The sequence below is a fragment of the Lissotriton vulgaris genome, unplaced genomic scaffold (assembly GCF_964263255.1).
Source record: "Lissotriton vulgaris unplaced genomic scaffold, aLisVul1.2 SCAFFOLD_388, whole genome shotgun sequence".
In the NCBI taxonomy this organism is placed as follows: Eukaryota; Metazoa; Chordata; class Amphibia; order Caudata; family Salamandridae; genus Lissotriton; species Lissotriton vulgaris.
The window spans coordinates 954,580-974,884 of NW_028250124.1; the positions used below are offsets into that span (position 1 = coordinate 954,580).

Sequence of the window (20,305 nt, forward strand, 5' to 3'; positions counted from 1 at the left end):
TACTTGGAGCCCAGTTTCATTGAGCATAAAGAGAATGGACGGTACTGGCATGGTTTAAAGCCCGTGACTTATGCAGACCAGTCACGTCACCCACGTTTTGGGTTAACCACTCGCAACTACGGCTCCCACACCCATATGCTGTGAGTTGCTCTGGCTGCACCTGTGCTGCCCAATGTCTTTTGAGTCTGTAATGAGTCAGGCTCATTGGTCTCAGCCCCCCCCCCCCTCTCCAGACCGCCCCAGGCTGAGCCAGTTTGTGCGCTGAAGGCTCCTGTTTTGGGGCTTTCCCTCCACACAAAGTAATCCTTTGATCCCTACAGGACTGCAGACACTGAGCGCAGCATGCAGGGTCCAGAGAGAGAGAACGAAGACCCCGGAAGACAGATGAGTTCTTCCCACAGAGCTTCAGTGTGCACTGCAAACATACTCAGGCCCAGTGTAAGAACGCTCTGTCCCTAGAGGAGTGAAGTGCTGCCAGATAACCCAGGGGGCTATGGGTAAGAAAGCGCTGTTCATAGAGGAGTGAAGTGCTGCCAGATAACCCAGGGGGCTATGGGTAAGAAAGCGCTGTTCATAGAGGAGTGAAGTGCTGCCAGATAACCCAGGGGGCCAGGAGTAAGAAAAGCTCTGTTCATAGAGGATGAAGTGCTGTCAGATAACCGAGGGGGCCCAGTGTAAGAAAGCTCTGTTCATAGAGGAGTGAAGTGCTGCCAGATAACCCAGGGGGCTATGGGTAAGAAAGCGCTGTTCATAGAGGAGTGAAGTGCTGCCAGATAACCCAGGGGGCTATGGGTAAGAAAGCGCTGTTCATAGAGGAGTGAAGTGCTGCCAGATAACCCAGGGGGCTATGGGTAAGAAAGCGCTGTTCATAGAGGAGTGAAGTGCTGCCAGATAACCCAGGGGGCCAGGAGTAAGAAAAGCTCTGTTCATAGAGGATGAAGTGCTGTCAGATAACCGAGGGGGCCCAGTGTAAGAAAGCTCTGTTCATAGAGGAGTGAAGTGCTGCCAGATAACCCAGGGGGCTATGGGTAAGAAAGCGCTGTTCATAGAGGAGTGAAGTGCTGCCGGATAACCCAGGGGGCTATGGGTAAGAAAGCGCTATTCATAGAGGAGTGAAGTGCTGCCAGATACCCCAGGGGGCCCAGTGTGAGAAGCTCTGTTCATAGAGGAGTGAAGTGCTGCCAGATAACCTAGGGGGCTATGGGTAAGAAAGCGCTGTTCATAGAGGAGTGAAGTGCTGCCAGATAACCCAGGGGGCCAGGAGTAAGAAAAGCTCTGTTCATAGAGGATGAAGTGCTGTCAGATAACCGAGGGGGCCCAGTGTAGGAAAGCTCTGTCCCTAGAGGAGTGAAGTGCTGCCAGATAACCCAGGGGGCTATGGGTAAGAAAGCGCTGTTCATAGAGGAGTGAAGTGCTGCCAGATAACCCAGGGGGCTATGGGTAAGAAAGCGCTGTTCATAGAGGAGTGAAGTGCTGCCAGATAACCCAGGGGGCTATGGGTAAGAAAGCGCTGTTCATAGAGGAGTGAAGTGCTGCCAGATAACCCAGGGGGCTATGGGTAAGAAAGCGCTGTTCATAGAGGAGTGAAGTGCTGCCAGATACCCCAGGGGGCCCAGTGTGAGAAGCTCTGTCCCTAGAGGAGTGAAGTGCTGCCAGATAACCCAGGGGGCTATGGGTAAGAAAGCGCTGTTCATAGAGGAGTGAAGTGCTGCCAGATAACCCAGGGGGCCAGGAGTAAGAAAAGCTCTGTTCATAGAGGATGAAGTGCTGTCAGATAACCGAGGGGGCCCAGTGTAAGAAAGCTCTGTCCCTAGAGGAGTGAAGTGCTGCCAGATAACCCAGGGGGCTATGGGTAAGAAAGCGCTGTTCATAGAGGAGTGAAGTGCTGCCAGATAACCCAGGGGGCTATGGGTAAGAAAGCGCTGTTCATAGAGGAGTGAAGTGCTGCCAGATAACCCAGGGGGCTATGGGTAAGAAAGCGCTGTTCATAGAGGAGTGAAGTGCTGCCAGATAACCCAGGGGGCTATGGGTAAGAAAGCGCTGTTCATAGAGGAGTGAAGTGCTGCCAGATACCCCAGGGGGCCCAGTGTGAGAAGCTCTGTCCCTAGAGGAGTGAAGTGCTGCCAGATAACCCAGGGGGCTATGGTTAAGAAAGCGCTGTTCATAGAGGAGTGAAGTGCTGCCAGATAACCCAGGGGGCCAGGAGTAAGAAAAGCTCTGTTCATAGAGGATGAAGTGCTGTCAGATAACCGAGGGGGCCCAGTGTAAGAAAGCTCTGTTCATAGAGGAGTGAAGTGCTGCCAGATAACCCAGGGGGCTATGGGTAAGAAAGCGCTGTTCATAGAGGAGTGAAGTGCTGCCAGATAACCCAGGGGACTATGGGTAAGAAAACTCTGTTCCCAGAGGGGTGAAGTGCTGCCAGATAACCCAGGGGGCCCAGTGTGAGAAGCTCTGTTCATAGAGGAGTGAAGTGCTGCCAGATAACCTAGGGGGCTATGGGTAAGAAAGCGCTGTTCATAGAGGAGTGAAGTGCTGCCAGATAACCCAGGGGGCCAGGAGTAAGAAAAGCTCTGTTCATAGAGGATGAAGTGCTGTCAGATAACCGAGGGGGCCCAGTGTAAGAAAGCTCTGTTCATAGAGGAGTGAAGTGCTGCCAGATAACCCAGGGGGCTATGGGTAAGAAAGCGCTGTTCATAGAGGAGTGAAGTGCTGCCAGATAACCCAGGGGACTATGGGTAAGAAAACTCTGTTCCCAGAGGGGTGAAGTGCTGCCAGATAACCCAGGGGGCCCAGTGTGAGAAGCTCTGTTCATAGAGGAGTGAAGTGCTGCCAGATAACCTAGGGGGCTATGGGTAAGAAAGCGCTGTTCATAGAGGAGTGAAGTGCTGCCAGATAACCCAGGGGGCCAGGAGTAAGAAAAGCTCTGTTCATAGAGGATGAAGTGCTGTCAGATAACCCAGGGGGCCCAGTGTAAGAAAGCTCTGTTCATAGAGGAGTGAAGTGCTGCCAGATAACCCAGGGGGCTATGGGTAAGAAAGCGCTGTTCATAGAGGAGTGAAGTGCTGCCAGATACCCCAGGGGGCCCAGTGTAAGAAAGCTCTGTTCATAGAGGAGTGAAGTGCTGCCAGATAACCCAGGGGGCTATGGGTAAGAAAGCGCTGTTCATAGAGGAGTGAAGTGCTGCCAGATACCCCAGGGGGCCCAGTGTAAGAAAGCGCTGTTCATAGAGGAGTGAAGTGCTGCCAGATAACCCAGGGGGCTATGGGTAAGAAAGCGCTGTTCATAAAGGAGTGAAGTGCTGCCAGATACCCCAGGGGGCCCAGTGTGAGAAGCTCTGTTCATAGAGGAGTGAAGTGCTGCCAGATAACCTAGGGGGCTATGGGTAAGAAAGCGCTGTTCATAGAGGAGTGAAGTGCTGCCAGATAACCCAGGGGGCCAGGAGTAAGAAAAGCTCTGTTCATAGAGGATGAAGTGCTGTCAGATAACCGAGGGAGCCCAGTGTAAGAAAGCTCTGTTCATAGAGGAGTGAAGTGCTGCCAGATAACCCAGGGGGCTATGGGTAAGAAAGCGCTGTTCATAGAGGAGTGAAGTGCTGCCAGATAACCCAGGGGGCTATGGGTAAGAAAGCGCTGTTCATAGAGGAGTGAAGTGCTGCCAGATAACCCAGGGGGCTATGGGTAAGAAAGCGCTGTTCATAGAGGAGTGAAGTGCTGCCAGATAACCCAGGGGGCTATGGGTAAGAAAGCGCTGTTCATAGAGGAGTGAAGTGCTGCCAGATACCCCAGGGGGCCCAGTGTAAGAAAGCTCTGTTCATAGAGGAGTGAAGTGCTGCCAGATAACCTAGGGGGCTATGGGTAAGAAAGCGCTGTTCATAGAGGAGTGAAGTGCTGCCAGATAACCCAGGGGGCCAGGAGTAAGAAAAGCTCTGTTCATAGAGGATGAAGTGCTGTCAGATAACCGAGGGGGCCCAGTGTAAGAAAGCTCTGTTCATAGAGGAGTGAAGTGCTGCCAGATAACCCAGGGGGCTATGGGTAAGAAAGCGCTGTTCATAGAGGAGTGAAGTGCTGCCAGATAACCCAGGGGGCTATGGGTAAGAAAGCGCTGTTCATAGAGGAGTGAAGTGCTGCCAGATACCCCAGGGGGCCCAGTGTGAGAAGCTCTGTTCATAGAGGAGTGAAGTGCTGCCAGATAACCTAGGGGGCTATGGGTAAGAAAGCGCTGTTCATAGAGGAGTGAAGTGCTGCCAGATAACCCAGGGGGCCAGGAGTAAGAAAAGCTCTGTTCATAGAGGATGAAGTGCTTTCAGATAACCGAGGGGGCCCAGTGTAAGAAAGCTCTGTTCATAGAGGAGTGAAGTGCTGCCAGATAACCCAGGGGGCTATGGGTAAGAAAGCGCTGTTCATAGAGGAGTGAAGTGCTGCCAGATAACCCAGGGGGCTATGGGTAAGAAAGCGCTGTTCATAGAGGAGTGAAGTGCTGCCAGATAACCCAGGGGGCTATGGGTAAGAAAGCGCTGTTCATAGAGGAGTGAAGTGCTGCCAGATAACCCAGGGGGCTATGGGTAAGAAAGCGCTGTTCATAGAGGAGTGAAGTGCTGCCAGATAACCCAGGGGACTATGGGTAAGAAAACTCTCTTCCCAGAGGGGTGAAGTGCTGCCAGATAACCCAGGGGGCCCAGTGTGAGAAGCTCTGTTCATAGAGGAGTGAAGTGCTGCCAGATAACCTAGGGGGCTATGGGTAAGAAAGCGCTGTTCATAGAGGAGTGAAGTGCTGCCAGATAACCCAGGGGGCCAGGAGTAAGAAAAGCTCTGTTCATAGAGGATGAAGTGCTGTCAGATAACCGAGGGGGCCCAGTGTAAGAAAGCTCTGTTCATAGAGGAGTGAAGTGCTGCCAGATAACCCAGGGGGCTATGGGTAAGAAAGCGCTGTTCATAGAGGAGTGAAGTGCTGCCAGATAACCCAGGGGACTATGGGTAAGAAAACTCTGTTCCCAGAGGGGTGAAGTGCTGCCAGATAACCCAGGGGGCCCAGTGTGAGAAGCTCTGTTCATAGAGGAGTGAAGTGCTGCCAGATAACCTAGGGGGCTATGGGTAAGAAAGCGCTGTTCATAGAGGAGTGAAGTGCTGCCAGATAACCCAGGGGGCCAGGAGTAAGAAAAGCTCTGTTCATAGAGGATGAAGTGCTGTCAGATAACCCAGGGGGCCCAGTGTAAGAAAGCTCTGTTCATAGAGGAGTGAAGTGCTGCCAGATAACCCAGGGGGCTATGGGTAAGAAAGCGCTGTTCATAGAGGAGTGAAGTGCTGCCAGATACCCCAGGGGGCCCAGTGTAAGAAAGCTCTGTTCATAGAGGAGTGAAGTGCTGCCAGATAACCCAGGGGGCTATGGGTAAGAAAGCGCTGTTCATAGAGGAGTGAAGTGCTGCCAGATACCCCAGGGGGCCCAGTGTGAGAAGCTCTGTTCATAGAGGAGTGAAGTGCTGCCAGATAACCTAGGGGGCTATGGGTAAGAAAGCGCTGTTCATAGAGGAGTGAAGTGCTGCCAGATAACCCAGGGGGCCAGGAGTAAGAAAAGCTCTGTTCATAGAGGATGAAGTGCTGTCAGATAACCGAGGGAGCCCAGTGTAAGAAAGCTCTGTTCATAGAGGAGTGAAGTGCTGCCAGATAACCCAGGGGGCTATGGGTAAGAAAGCGCTGTTCATAGAGGAGTGAAGTGCTGCCAGATAACCCAGGGGGCTATGGGTAAGAAAGCGCTGTTCATAGAGGAGTGAAGTGCTGCCAGATAACCCAGGGGGCTATGGGTAAGAAAGCGCTGTTCATAGAGGAGTGAAGTGCTGCCAGATAACCCAGGGGGCTATGGGTAAGAAAGCGCTGTTCATAGAGGAGTGAAGTGCTGCCAGATACCCCAGGGGGCCCAGTGTAAGAAAGCTCTGTTCATAGAGGAGTGAAGTGCTGCCAGATAACCTAGGGGGCTATGGGTAAGAAAGCGCTGTTCATAGAGGAGTGAAGTGCTGCCAGATAACCCAGGGGGCCAGGAGTAAGAAAAGCTCTGTTCATAGAGGATGAAGTGCTGTCAGATAACCGAGGGGGCCCAGTGTAAGAAAGCTCTGTTCATAGAGGAGTGAAGTGCTGCCAGATAACCCAGGGGGCTATGGGTAAGAAAGCGCTGTTCATAGAGGAGTGAAGTGCTGCCAGATAACCCAGGGGGCTATGGGTAAGAAAGCGCTGTTCATAGAGGAGTGAAGTGCTGCCAGATACCCCAGGGGGCCCAGTGTGAGAAGCTCTGTTCATAGAGGAGTGAAGTGCTGCCAGATAACCTAGGGGGCTATGGGTAAGAAAGCGCTGTTCATAGAGGAGTGAAGTGCTGCCAGATAACCCAGGGGGCCAGGAGTAAGAAAAGCTCTGTTCATAGAGGATGAAGTGCTGTCAGATAACCGAGGGGGCCCAGTGTAAGAAAGCTCTGTTCATAGAGGAGTGAAGTGCTGCCAGATAACCCAGGGGGCTATGGGTAAGAAAGCGCTGTTCATAGAGGAGTGAAGTGCTGCCAGATAACCCAGGGGGCTATGGGTAAGAAAGCGCTGTTCATAGAGGAGTGAAGTGCTGCCAGATAACCCAGGGGGCTATGGGTAAGAAAGCGCTGTTCATAGAGGAGTGAAGTGCTGCCAGATAACCCAGGGGGCTATGGGTAAGAAAGCGCTGTTCATAGAGGAGTGAAGTGCTGCCAGATAACCCAGGGGGCTATGGGTAAGAAAGCGCTGTTCATAGAGGAGTGAAGTGCTGCCAGATAACCCAGGGGACTATGGGTAAGAAAACTCTGTTCCCAGAGGGGTGAAGTGCTGCCAGATAACCCAGGGGGCCCAGTGTGAGAAGCTCTGTTCATAGAGGAGTGAAGTGCTGCCAGATAACCTAGGGGGCTATGGGTAAGAAAGCGCTGTTCATAGAGGAGTGAAGTGCTGCCAGATAACCCAGGGGGCCAGGAGTAAGAAAAGCTCTGTTCATAGAGGATGAAGTGCTGTCAGATAACCCAGGGGGCCCAGTGTAAGAAAGCTCTGTTCATAGAGGAGTGAAGTGCTGCCAGATAACCCAGGGGGCTATGGGTAAGAAAGCGCTGTTCATAGAGGAGTGAAGTGCTGCCAGATACCCCAGGGGGCCCAGTGTGAGAAGCTCTGTTCATAGAGGAGTGAAGTGCTGCCAGATAACCTAGGGGGCTATGGGTAAGAAAGCGCTGTTCATAGAGGAGTGAAGTGCTGCCAGATAACCCAGGGGGCCAGGAGTAAGAAAAGCTCTGTTCATAGAGGATGAAGTGCTGTCAGATAACCGAGGGGGCCCAGTGTAAGAAAGCTCTGTTCATAGAGGAGTGAAGTGCTGCCAGATAACCCAGGGGGCTATGGGTAAGAAAGCGCTGTTCATAGAGGAGTGAAGTGCTGCCAGATAACCCAGGGGGCTATGGGTAAGAAAGCGCTGTTCATAGAGGAGTGAAGTGCTGCCAGATAACCCAGGGGGCTATGGGTAAGAAAGCGCTGTTCATAGAGGAGTGAAGTGCTGCCAGATAACCCAGGGGGCCAGGAGTAAGAAAAGCTCTGTTCATAGAGGATGAAGTGCTGTCAGATATCCTAGGGGGCCCAGTGTGAGAAGCTCTGTTCATAGAGGAGTAAAGTGCTGCCAGATAACCTAGGGGGCTATGGGTAAGAAAACTCTGTTCCCAGAGGGGTAAAGTGCTGCCAGATAACCCAGGGGGCCCAGTGTGAGAAGCTCTGTTCATAGAGGAGTGAAGTGCTGCCAGATAACCTAGGGGGCCCAGTGTAAGAAAGCTCTGTTCATAGAGGAGTGAAGTGCTGCCAGATAACCTAGGGGGCCCAGTGTGAGAAGCTCTGTTCATAGAGGAGTGAAGTGCTGCCAGATAGCCGAGGGGGCCCAGTGTAAGAAAGCTCATTAGTTTGCTGCACTTTTCTTCAAATGGTTCTCTTGGTTTCTGCTCAGTGAACAGTCGCTGTGATGCCTCCCACTTTCTTTTGTTTCAGATAATTCTCCACTGTAACATGCAGAGTATTTTGACAATAACTTGTTTTATTTTCTGCTTTTTTCTCTTGTTAGGTCCTTTGATTGCGGCCTCGGTCTTCTCATTAAGGCCCAAAGAAAAGGAAGGTTTGAGCTTCAAATTCGTTCAGGACTCGGAGGGAGTAAGACGTGTCCACCCTTCCTCTGGTGAGTTTGAAAGGCTGGAGTGATCTCTTGATCCGGGGTGATCCTGTGCTGGTGTTTGATGCTCTCAAAGAACCCTTGTATTCAGCACGGGGTTGCTTCTGAAAGATGTTGAATACCCTTATTTTTGTCTCCCTTTCTCTGCTGGGTGGATTGCTTGCTCCCAATCTCTCCTCCATATTTAATCTCCAGAGTGGCCCCACAGTTCTCGGTTATTCATGTGCAGACCACCTAGCTTCCCCTGCAGTACAAACGCCTACTGTACAGACCTCTGTGGCTGTCTCCCCCTCCTGGAGGACAGTATTTGAATGCCACGGCTGCTTGCAGTCCTGCCACTGCCATCCATCGTCTCCCCTGCGGTTACCGACCCAGTGTCTCTTTCACTTTATGCTTCACCACATGGCTCACAAGCGGACCGGACTGGGAACGCAAACCAGCCCTGGCAAGTGAGTGGGACTGGCCCGGGGGTTGGGGCTCAAGCAAACATGCTACTGCCTAGCATGATGGATTGCGCCTTGCTTTAAGGAGACCTGCCACTGCCTAGCATGGTGGGGTGCTCCTCTGCTCGAGGAAATGTGCCACTGCCTAGCATGTTGGGGTGCTGCTCACTGAGACATGCCACTGCCTAGCATGGCGGGGTGCTCCTCACTTTGAGGAGACATGCTACTGCATAGAATGATGGGGTGCCCCTCGCTTTGAGGAGAAGTGCTACTGCCTAGCATGGTGGGGTGCCCCTCGCTTTGAGACATGCTACTGCCTAGCATGGCGGGGTGCTCCTCACTTTGAGGAGAAGTGCTACTGCCTAGCATGGTGGGGTGCTCCTCGGCTTGAGGAAACATGCTACTGCCTAGCATGGTGGGGTGCTCCTCACTTTGAGGAGACATGCTTACTGCCTAGCATGGTGGGGTGCTCCTCGGCTTGAGGAAACATGCTACTGCCTAGCATGGTGGGGTGCTCCTCGTTTCACGGAGATGTGCTATTGCCTAGCATGGTGGGGTGCTTCCCTGCTCGAGGAGACATACTACTGCCTCGCTACTGATCCTCTAGTTGAAAGCAGCATTTCCTCTAGTTGAAAGCAGCATTCTGGCCAAGGTAGTCACGCCTTTCCACATAGGGAATTCCATAGCCTTGTTGGCTTTCTATACATGTCTCATCCCTCCAAGGAGGAAGTTCGGCTCAGATGGTGCGGACGGAGATCGGATGCAAGTGGCGCATATATGGAGACCAGGGAGTCACAGTTGTGGTAGAACGGACCCGCCGCGGATCCGCAGGACGCCATCTGTCAATGTGTGAGGGAATTGCTATGAACGTGTCTGGATCCAGTCAGGTCCCTTGGGAAATTCACAAGGTGATGAATCTGCAGGTAGATAAAGTCTGCCAGAAAAGGTGGTACCAAAACAGTCCTGGGCAGATCTTTCATGATGCAACATCAGTCCCAGAAACACCTGCACTGATCACTGTGGTTCTCAAAGCCTTAGCAGTGGCCAAAAGGGTAATCTACTAGACAACACCCGTCGTACTGATGGCAGAAGGCTGGCTGCTAGAATTGTACCAAGTAGCTACCTTCGAACAGTAGAAATATAAATTAAAGACTATTTGGACACTTAAGAGACACTTTCTGGGTTTCTTTGCTGATGAAGCAGTTCCTGAATAATATAACATATCTGATAATAGCCATGCACAAATACTAGCGAGCGGAAGGCGCTGGAATGCGAAATCCTAAGTAGGCCAGATATATACACGTGCTGAGACTCCCTGGTGTGTGAGTTGGCGTAGTGGGTTCTAATCTTCATCATAGAATAAATCCGCAGCAAGATACTGATGGTAAGTCGTACAGGCAACTTGTGCTGCAGAGGTATAAAGGGGGAGCTGAGTGGGGTGACGAGAGGAAGGGGACGGGGCTCTGCTACACCTGTAGCAAGAGTTTTGAATGTTAAAGATTTGTTGTTGGGTTCCTTTGGCAGAGAACGGGGCAGAATGTTTATTTTGTATTGAAAAATTCTAAGAAACTTTAATATCGAAAGTTCTGCTCGCAGGTTCAACCTCGTGCTAGGAGGTCACTCACAGATATGTAGTAAGACCGCCTGCTCGGAGTTCACCTCCTGAATTCCACCCTTGCTAGGAGGTTATTCAGAGATAATCACATCAAAATGCCCAGCTCCTGTATTCCATCTGTGTGCTTAATGATTCAGCACAGATGTAAACAGTAAAGAGGGCCGTGGTTGAGCTCCCGTCAGGATTCCATCGCTTGCTAGGACTTCATTCAGCCTGCAGACCCATGACTGGGCACAGAGTATACATCTCGTATTATCTGTCCCCTTAATAAGTAAAACAGTGTTGTATTCCCATCTACATAGGAAGAAAGTGGGCAGGAAAATGGCCTCCTGATGTTACATTGGTTATTCCTGGTCTCGCACCCCCAGTATAACTTAAAGCTCAAGCCTGTGTTTGATGCGAAACCACTGATAGCATTGACTGTTCGGGTGAAAAGACCAAAGTTGCGCTAGGCCTTCCTCTGTGCCATCGAAACCTAGATAAAAAAAGTAGCCACACTGTCTTCTTCGTTGTCATCCAGTAATCACAGTTTCCAACTTCTAGTGCGATATAAAACATCCCAATACAATACGTGGCTTTTGAAAACTCCACATATGCCCACCCTCTGACCAGTGTAGACCCCGACGCGTCTCTCTCTTAGAGTCTTTTTTAATCAGTTCCCAGGGCTCCAGATGAGGGTGAGCGTAGATCTGGGTGCTGCAGCTTCTCACCCAGTCATGCAGGGCACATCTGCAGGTGAGCCTGGCGATTAGCACAGGTAAGGTGGCTCTTAGCAATGCCCAGCGCTGAAGCCCTTCTTCTGTGGGAATCTTCCCCAAACCTGTCCTTGTGTGAAGAACCTGGGATTCTGAGCTCATCTTTCAAGCCTGTCCTTAGCCTCTGAAACACACAGCAGCTGTGGAGCCTAGAAGTGGAGTTGGTAATGATTCTACAAAAGCTGTTCTTTGCACAGACGCATAGCGCTGCCCTTGTTATCTTGTAGATTCAGCGTGAGAGGCGCTGATCGTCTTTCATTTATGTTTTATTTGCTGCCTTGTGAATAAAGTATCCACAGCAAAAGCAATGTACCCCCTGCCGTACGGGTGTTATTTGATCATCGTTGGGGGAGAGAGTGGATTTAGTTCAGATGAGTCAGAAGGGCTTTTCCCAACTCGGAGCTGGACATGCAGCTCAGACCAAAGGGAGGGAGCCCCCTGGAAGCATAGGCTGTTGACAAAACAGATAAAATGCATAATAAAATGTCTTGAATTAACTAAAGTTTTAGCTAATCTTTTTTTAAGGAAAGATGAGAATTGGGCGCGAAGCCCTGTGAGTTTGCAGAATAGGTAAGAACAGAAGTTATTCCCTTAATGACAAGCTCAAGCATTCGAGGTGACTCAGCAGCTAACATTTCTGACCAAGCCATCAACAAGTCCTTCTCTAGGGCGTCTGAGAGTAGAAACCACTGAGTATTGTCAGCACAGGGGTGCATGGGGATACCCGTCTTACCCTCACAACCCACAGTCCCTCACGGCCACTGCAGTGTGTCTTTTGTACCGGGCTGACTACTGCAGAAAGACTAGACCGCACTTCAAAAAGGTGGTTCTAGTCTGAAATATTGGCCCTCCCTGAGCGGCACTTAACACAGCCGCAGTTACAATTCCTGAGCAGTACAACAATCATAGTGGAGAAAAGTAAAGCTTATAAAATAGACAAATAACTCAAATGAACGGGAGTTTCCCCGATATCAATTTTGACGTTAAGTGTAAACAATTTTTTAAAGCAGCCCCCTTGTTGATAATAGCAGCAGTATTATTTGGCAGTATAGGCATACAGTATTTCCCCCAAGTCAGTTCTGGTTGCAATAAACGTAGGTAAGTAGTAACAGTACGGTACTGGTAGGTGTAAAGCAGGAAGGCTGACGTCATCTTGCTGGGATCTTGAGCCCTGTAGAGTATGGTAGATGCACCAATGAGTGTTAACTCACATCTCGGAGGCGTGACGGCCATATAGCACTGTGCCCCAACATCCACCGTACAATGAGCACCATTCCGCATCTGATGCTCCGGCGATCATGACACCCAGGCTAGTTGGGACTGGGAGATTGTTATCCGTTACACTTTACCAAGTTAGATGGATAAAGTTGGCTCCATGGTCTTTCTCAAAAAGGATAGAGCAGAAGCTGGCTTCATTGGCACCAAAATTGAGCTTGTGGGTGTTGGTGGTACCAAGATCGATCCTCTCTCGTTATAGGCTGTCCAAACCTGGCCCAGCACTAGTCGTATCACCAAAAGAGAAAGGTCCTGTCCTCAGTTTTGACTCAGATCTCACCTTCATGCCCCAAATAAATTAAGTGATTATGAGCCCAACTTTCTCTGTTTGGCAGGAGTCTCGTTCTACCGAGTCTCGCCCCGCCAGGTCTGCGGAGTCTCGTGCCGCAGAGCCTCGCCCGCCGTTACGTGAACTGGCATATAATCTACACTGGTTTACAATCGGTTCTAAACCAGACTGCTCGGCTGAGCTTCAACAAAAATAAGGCAAAACTTTGATGCCTGCCTTAAAAATCATCAAATGAAAGGTCAGGAGCAGATTAAAAATGCTGGAAGCTCTGACTGCTACCAAGTCTAGTAAGTCTCATTTCAAAAGGATAACAACAAAACAGAGCGGTATCAAGCCAGTCTGGTCATGCAACAGAGTATTGTTGTGTCTGTTTGCAAACGAGAAGTTGTGGGTTTGATTATAGTTGAAAGGGGCGGTATTCCCAGCACACCCCTGCAGTGCGCCGAGCGGACCATGACAGCCAGATCAGTATTCTCTTCCAGGCCCCTGGGGATGTTCCAATGTGATACACACTGATCCGAGGGTCGCACAGACTTCTCACTGTGAGTTTATGATTATAGGTGTGGGAGGTGATGTCTCCAGCACACACCTGCTCTGCTCCACAGAGGAATGTTTGCATGCTTATAACGGGGCCCGGAGCCGCTCTATTGCACATCATGGTGGCTTTTACCCCGTTCTGTAGATATCCCGGTCTACTCTCTGCTTTGTTTAACTTCCATGTCTGACTATGATAAAAGCTTTACAACCTGCATTTCCTTCCTGAACCCAGCAATTTAAATCTGGTTGTGTTGTCTGTATTTATCCGGTAGGATATTATGTTCCTGGTCCGGGTGATGATCGGACGACGAAGGAAGAGTCTGAGTTTCGTTTAATGGATTCTCACGATGTGGAAGATGTGGAAGAAGATGAAGGAAGTGCTGGCCCCTGGTTTGGTAAGCCTCGCACTCTAAGGTTTCTCATGTAAATTCCTCAGCAAAGCTGCATCAGTATCTAAACATGCTCTGCTTGTGAAGCACAGTCTGCTCTTTCATTCGTGCGGTCCAGCTCAGACCATAACCTTCATCACACATGAGGTAATGTTCTTTGAACCTTTCTACTAAACCGGCAGCGTGTCCCACACTGCGTAGTTTTGTCACCTGCGATCACACATTAGTGTGAAAGAGATGAGTTCCTTACAGAGCATGAATCATATTTGCTGGAAATCCCCTTCTGCATGGATCTTTTCCTGTTTTTCCAGTAGATTCCCTGTGCCTGCTGTGTGCTCTCCTTGTAGCCCCATTGCCGGTGCTTGTGCCTTGGTAGCATGGTGAAGCTCGTTTCTCAAATCCCGTTTCTCCACTGGCAGCAGAGGACCTGACCGCACACAGTGGGAGCGGACTCGGTTATAGTGTGGGTCGGGGAGGATTACAGGTCACCCCAGGCACAGCCAGCACTGCGTTCCTTTGACTCTGACTGTTCAGACCTCCTTCCGGGTGGTCACAGCCTGTTGGACTAGATTGTTTTTGCTTTTGCATGATTCTCTTCCTTGTGGGCTCCTCGGCTCACGTCTTCACTCAGCTGGGATTTGGTATTTGTCCTCCAAGTTAGCGCTGCTCTCCTCAGCACAGTCCAGCAGCTCTTTCTACAGATCAGAGCACAGCTGTGAGACGGCTGTAGTCCCCGCTTTGGTTCGAGTAATAGCAACATGAAGTCCCGGGACAGTGTGTCTAAACTGGGCTGCAGGATTCCGTCCGAACCAAAGCGCCTACAAAGTACTGTATTCGCGGGGCCTGTTCTGATCCAGTTCTGGTGGCATTGGCAATAAGTCGGGCCAATGAGAAGAGGTCTACCTTCAAGATAGCAGGTCTGGCGTTCGCAGGAAGTCGGGCCAATGAGAAGAGGTCTACCTTCAAGACAGCAGGTCTGGCGTTTGCAGGAAGTCGGGCCAATGAGAAGAGGTCTACCTTCAAGACAGCAGGTCTGGCGTTTGCAGGAAGTCGGGCCAATGAGAAGAGGTCTACCTTCAAGACAGCAGGTCTGGCATTCGCAGGAAGTCGGGCCAATGAGAAGAGGTCTATCTTCAAGGCAGCACGTCTGGCGTTCGCAGGAAGTCAGGCCAATGAGAAGAGGTCTACCTTCAAGACAGCAGGTCTGGCGTTCGCAGGAAGTCGGGCCAATGAGAAGAGGTCTACCTTCAAGACAGCAGGTCTGTCATTCGCAGGAAGTCGGGCCAATGAGAAGAGGACTATCTTCAAGACAGCAGGTCTGGCGTTCGCAGGAAGTCTGGCCAATGAGAAGAGGTCTATCTTCAGGACAGTAGGTCTGGCATTGAGAGGAAGTCGGGCCAATAAGAAGAGGTCTACCTTCAGGACAGCAGGTCTGACAGAGGCTACCACCCTTTTTGGATTTGATAATTCTTCCTTTATCTCGGTTTTTACAAAACTTTATTTTGAAGATACTGTTGAACCCTGGCAATGTGAAAGAAAGGCATTGGCTAAAAGCAAAAATATTTTGAGGAAAATAAAAAGCACGTATTGCCTTAGTGGTCTCTGGCACAGACAGAACTACTTTGTTGTGAATGTGCAGCTTTCCGAGCATGCAGAATGGCGTGAAGACTCACCGTGAAGTTCGCCAGTGGCTGTAGTGAGCTGACCCATTGCCCCATGCTGTACGCTGCAGCAAGAAAAAGAAAAATGTGAATGACACAACAGTTGACCTATGAATGAAGAGTTCTGGCTGAAAGCCTCCTAAGTGAATACATTATTTATATAATTTCTTGACTAAAGCTAGACCTAAGAATCATGACTCCTACCAATCAGACGCCTAACACTGCTCTATGGACATTTCTGCGAAGGCGCCAACTGGAAGAAATGACGTTTATTCAAGGAGAAATGAGCCAGACCTTTGAAGAGATATGGCCTATTTCCAAAAAGATCTCACACATTTCAGCACAAAGGACAAGGCCCCAAATAACAACGGAGATCTAGGTTTGGCCCTGCACATCTCAGGTTGCAAACAGATCGTACAAGGTAGCGAGACTGGTTTTGTTCACTGTTTTTTCATGCAAGGCAGTAGGCGGACATACATACCTGCGGTTACCAAACAAAGAAGAAGGGTCTAGAGGGTTCCTATGGCACAGAGCTCGGAAAGTCAGAATAGACTTAACTAGGAGTTCAGAACTGCAGTCTCCGCAACGCGCCCTACAGCTTCCCGGGTGACACCACCCATGTGCTTTCTTTAATGAAGGATTATTAAGGAGCTCCACAGATGAGAAACTCGGTGCTCTAGCAGGGACATACCAAGAGTACAGTTGTGGCATGAAGACTGTGCCAAGATCATCGGTGCCTTAAATGAAATATCTACTCTGAAAATAATGTATTTCTGCACGAGAAGCCAGCGGAGTGAACAAAATGTGGACATGTGGAAGATTAAGTAAAGGACGTGCTGACCACTTGGAGGCATGAACTTTAAAAGTTACTAGACCAAGATATAGAGACTCAGTATGATTGAGTTGAAAACCGATCAATGCTTAAATAATAGGGTAGTGCAATGAGTCGGGAATTGAGGGTAGAATTTTCTTAAGTTATTTATCTGCTGGGAGCAAGAATTCATGTCATAACTATCTCCATCTGAGGAGAAAATGATAATGTGTTGTCCATTGTGACTCCCAAATTACGAACTGTATGAAAAGGGCAGGGACGTTACCATAACTTGGCAGACCGCAACTTAGTTGTCAACATGATGGCTGTCTGCCTAAAGTCAGCACCTTGGTTTTGGCTGCCTTCAGCTTCAGACTATTGGTGGGCATTCAGTCGGCAACAGCTGCAAGTCCAATCACAAAATCAGCTTTCACAGAATTCCAGTCCTGCCTAATCTGAACGTTTTGAGCATCCTCTGTGTAACCCTAGAGGACCGCTGAGGCTCCATTAGTCTGCCTGAGGGACAGTCCCTGCGGAACTCCGCGCATTAACACTGCGAATGGGGATCCGAACAGTGGCGCATCTCCGGCTTGACTTCCGCCAGTCAGTAAGAAGTATAAACATTCTAAGGGTTGGCCACTCGCAATGATTTCTGCCAACCTGTTCAACAGCAAAGGCCGAGAACTGTACCCAAGTTAGCGGACAGGGCTAAAAGAATGAGGGCTACAACGCTGCCTTGGTCCAAAATCCGGTGTGGTTCATTTTGAACGGGTACAAGAACTCCTTCGGTCCTTATACAACTGGAAACATGTTTGAAAAGGATTACAGGAAAGTAAGTAGAAACAAAATCAGAAAGCTGATTAATGACCATTTTCTCAGCTACTTTCACAGAAGGGAGATTGGGTGGCAGCTGTTGGGAGTCTAATGATGATTCTGAGGGCAAACATCTGGACTTCAACGAAGAAGTAAACAGAGAGCACAAGCAAGACCCAATAAAGATGCTTTCGTGGAGTATTCTGGCTCAGCAAGGGTCTTGGGGAGAACCTGATTTAAATGGACTAGAACAGTTGTAAGTCAGGTCCGTATTAACTTCCTCTATGATTCTCTGTTGTTCGATCCAAAATGCTTGAATCGCTGGGCGTGCACATACCTTGTGGAAGACGGTTCCTTCACTCCCACAACCCCTAAGACAGAGGTCTGTTGGGGCACGTCCTATGAGTCTGAGTGTTGTGCGTGAGTAGTAGGAGCAGCGTAGTGTGCGCAGTGTGTATAGCTCTCTCGTGGAAGGTCCCCAATGCCTCCTTCCATTCTCCGTCGTCACAGTCCCTAATATGTCCCTCACATTTGGACTTCAGCACGGTCAGAATATTGGGAGAGTTATTACATAGCTTTTTATAGATTAGGGAGACTGTCTATTTATTTAATGGCTCAGTTAGGAATCTATCCGAGAGGGGCGTCCCCCCAGAGATGTGTCCCAAGTGCATGTCGAAGCTGGCGGTATCTATATACTTCGATGGCAGTCAGTTCATACTGGATCTGTAGCTCCTCCCAAGTAAGCATATTGCCCAACGAGGATATCCCTATTAGGTTCCATGCTTTGAAGCCCTGGAGGTCACGCACCTGGGAGAGTGCGTCATTATGCCATAATAGGGTCATGTCAGTGAGCTTCCCCCTCCAACCCAAGAAGGACGTAGCTGTTCTCCATATTTGAGCTGCGATGTGCGTTTGGCCTTAGGTGAGTTAAAGAGTACGGCCTGGTAGTCCCCAGGCCCCATGGAGAGCCGCTCCAGCGTAAAAGTCGAGTCATTCCATGGAGCAAACACCCAATCATTTGCTATCGCTAGGTGCGCTGCCCAGTATTGCTTCTTTATGCCTGGGAGGCCAATGCCTCCGTCGTATACGCCACACATCAGCTTGGAGAGGGCAATCCGTGGTGAGGCTGCGTTCCACAACAACAAGCGGAGAAGGGATTCAATGTCTGGAAGATTTTATCCGGCACTTGATGAGGGGTGATTTGCAGAATATAGAGCATTCGGGGTAATGTCATCACTGTAAACATCACCTCTCGCCCCAGTAATCAAAACGGGTAAGTTTTCCAATTTTGTATGTCTTCCGCCTCCATATTGGGTGTAGACCTGGGTTGACAGTACAGTTGTTCGGCTCTCCCGACCCTGACAGTGCTATTTAAACCGCGCCCACGTGCACCATTAGAATTGGGTAAGTACCTCCTGAGGCGGAAGCCGGGAGATCAGTTGCTGGCGAAAAATGTTTTAAAAACTGTTTTATAATGTGTATTTGTTGCTGTGATTTTAATACTGCTCAAATTGCACCAGACTTACTTTCTTTTGCCACACACTTCCCCCTCAGCCGAATAGGCGCTGGGACCGGGAAAAGACGCCGCCGCCATATTGGGTGTAGACCTGGGTTGACAGCACAGTTGTTTGGCTCCTCCCTTCCCTCCATCATATGATGAGCATTCCTCGCCGTGCAGCCGAAGGCGCGCCTATGGCACGCCCGTCTGCTCCCGTCCGCGGCCGGCCAGGGGCCACAACCCCTGCTTTCCCCCTTGGACAAAGGAAGCACAAGCTCAGGCTCTCTCCATAATTTAAGATCCCCCGCTGGAAAAAGCTGCTGCCACCCCTATCACCCCTTAGATCTACACGCCGTTTGCCCTCACTGTAATGTGAAGTTCATCACTACACAGCATTAAGACGATCTGCGGGATTTCAAAATGTTTTTTTTAAACTGCAGGTCTCTACCTAAACATAGCATTGAAATATCACTACTGCTGGAGGAATTTACGCCTGACGCAGTCTTTTTGACTGAAACCTGGCTAACATCTGACTCCGAACCCTACTTGGTGCAAGCTCTCCCCCCTGGTTATCAGATTGCACGTAAATATCGCCTTCATGGGAAAGGTGGTGGACTCGCAATCATTTATAAAGATCAATATACGTACCACTGCACTTTTGACGCTATACCCGACTGCGAAAGTTTGTCTTTTTCTATTGAATTCTCTCCTAATGACAGTTTCTCAGGCATCCTTATATATCGTCCTCCTGGTCCACTTAAACACTTCCACACAGCTTTACCCTCCTTTGTTGCTGATTTGGTCACGTCCCCTTCTAATTTCACGCTGCTGGGTGACCTTAATATTCATTTTGATAACAATTCTGATAATGTTGCCGTAGAGCTGACGGCGAGTCTGGCTGCAGTTCAGCTGGAGCAACTGGTCCCATCCCCCACTCACATCAAAGGTCACCTTTTGGACCCTGTATTTAGTAAATGTGTGCATCTTAAGGTAGGCTCTATTAGTCATCTCCCTGGACCGACCATTTTCTGATTCCTCTTAATTGGTCTATACATAGACCCGCACCCTGCACCCCCATCCTGCGAAAAATGAGAAACTGGTCCAGAATCCCCTTAGAATAGTGGACTAGCTCTCTCGCAGCCTCTAGACCTTTATTTACTCGGAACCCTTCATTAGATAGAGTATGATAACTGGATTTCGAAGTCTCTTGACTCCATACTCCCCCTCCGTAAAACCAGCCTAAAAAGGCCGCGGAAAACAGCCCTGTGGTATTCGAGGAGCTTAGAGAGAAAAAAGCGGCAATGTAAGAAGCTAGAAAGGAGGTGGCGCCTGGGATACGCTGCTGTAGATAAAGTTATGTACAGGGAGGCTATCAGAGCTTATAAACTAGAAATAAAAGCAACACAATCTGCCTATTATAGTGGTAAAATCATGACGGCCAGATCAAAACCAAAAGAGATTTACCAAATAGTAAAAAGTCTCACCAAGCTCCTCCCTCCCCTGGTTTCTAACTACAACCCACTACCCCGCTGTAACGATTTAGCAGAATTTTTTTTCAAAAAATAAACAATATCTATTTATCATTTTCAGACTAGGACTTAGACCCCTCTATTAAGGGATCACATCTCTTTACAGAAGTCGATTACCCCTACCGAAACACTTTAGATCACTTTCCCCTGTTAGACTTAGAGACACTTGAACCTCTGATTCATCAAGTAAAGTCAGGCTCCCCATGCGATCCTGCCCCCGTGCAGGTAGGTTATTCTCCCCACGATTATGGAGCTACTCAACACCTCTCTAGGTATTGTTCCGCCCACCTGGAAACAAGCCATGGTGTGAGCACTCCTGAAAAAGCCTAATCTTGACTCCAGCAACCTTAATAACTACCGCCCCATCTCCCTGCTACCCTGGGTGAGCAAAATCCTCCAGAAACATATCAATATACATCTAACAACGTTTCTCGAGAGTAACCATCTGCTTGATGCGACCCAGATGGGTTTCTGCCCCAAACATGGGACGGAAAC

General features: G+C 49.6%; 1 protein-coding gene across 1 annotated transcript in view; it reads left to right on the forward strand.

The window, feature by feature from the left end:
* Positions 1 to 20,305, forward strand: part of LOC147663363 (uncharacterized) — a 187,949-nt gene that overhangs the window by 8,963 nt on the left and 158,681 nt on the right. Inside the window, exons 3-4 of the mRNA XM_086950499.1 lie at positions 8,091 to 8,201; positions 13,382 to 13,504. Coding sequence (XP_086806625.1) covers positions 8,091 to 8,201; positions 13,382 to 13,504 — 234 coding nt within the window. The remainder of the gene's footprint in view (positions 1 to 8,090; positions 8,202 to 13,381; positions 13,505 to 20,305) is intronic.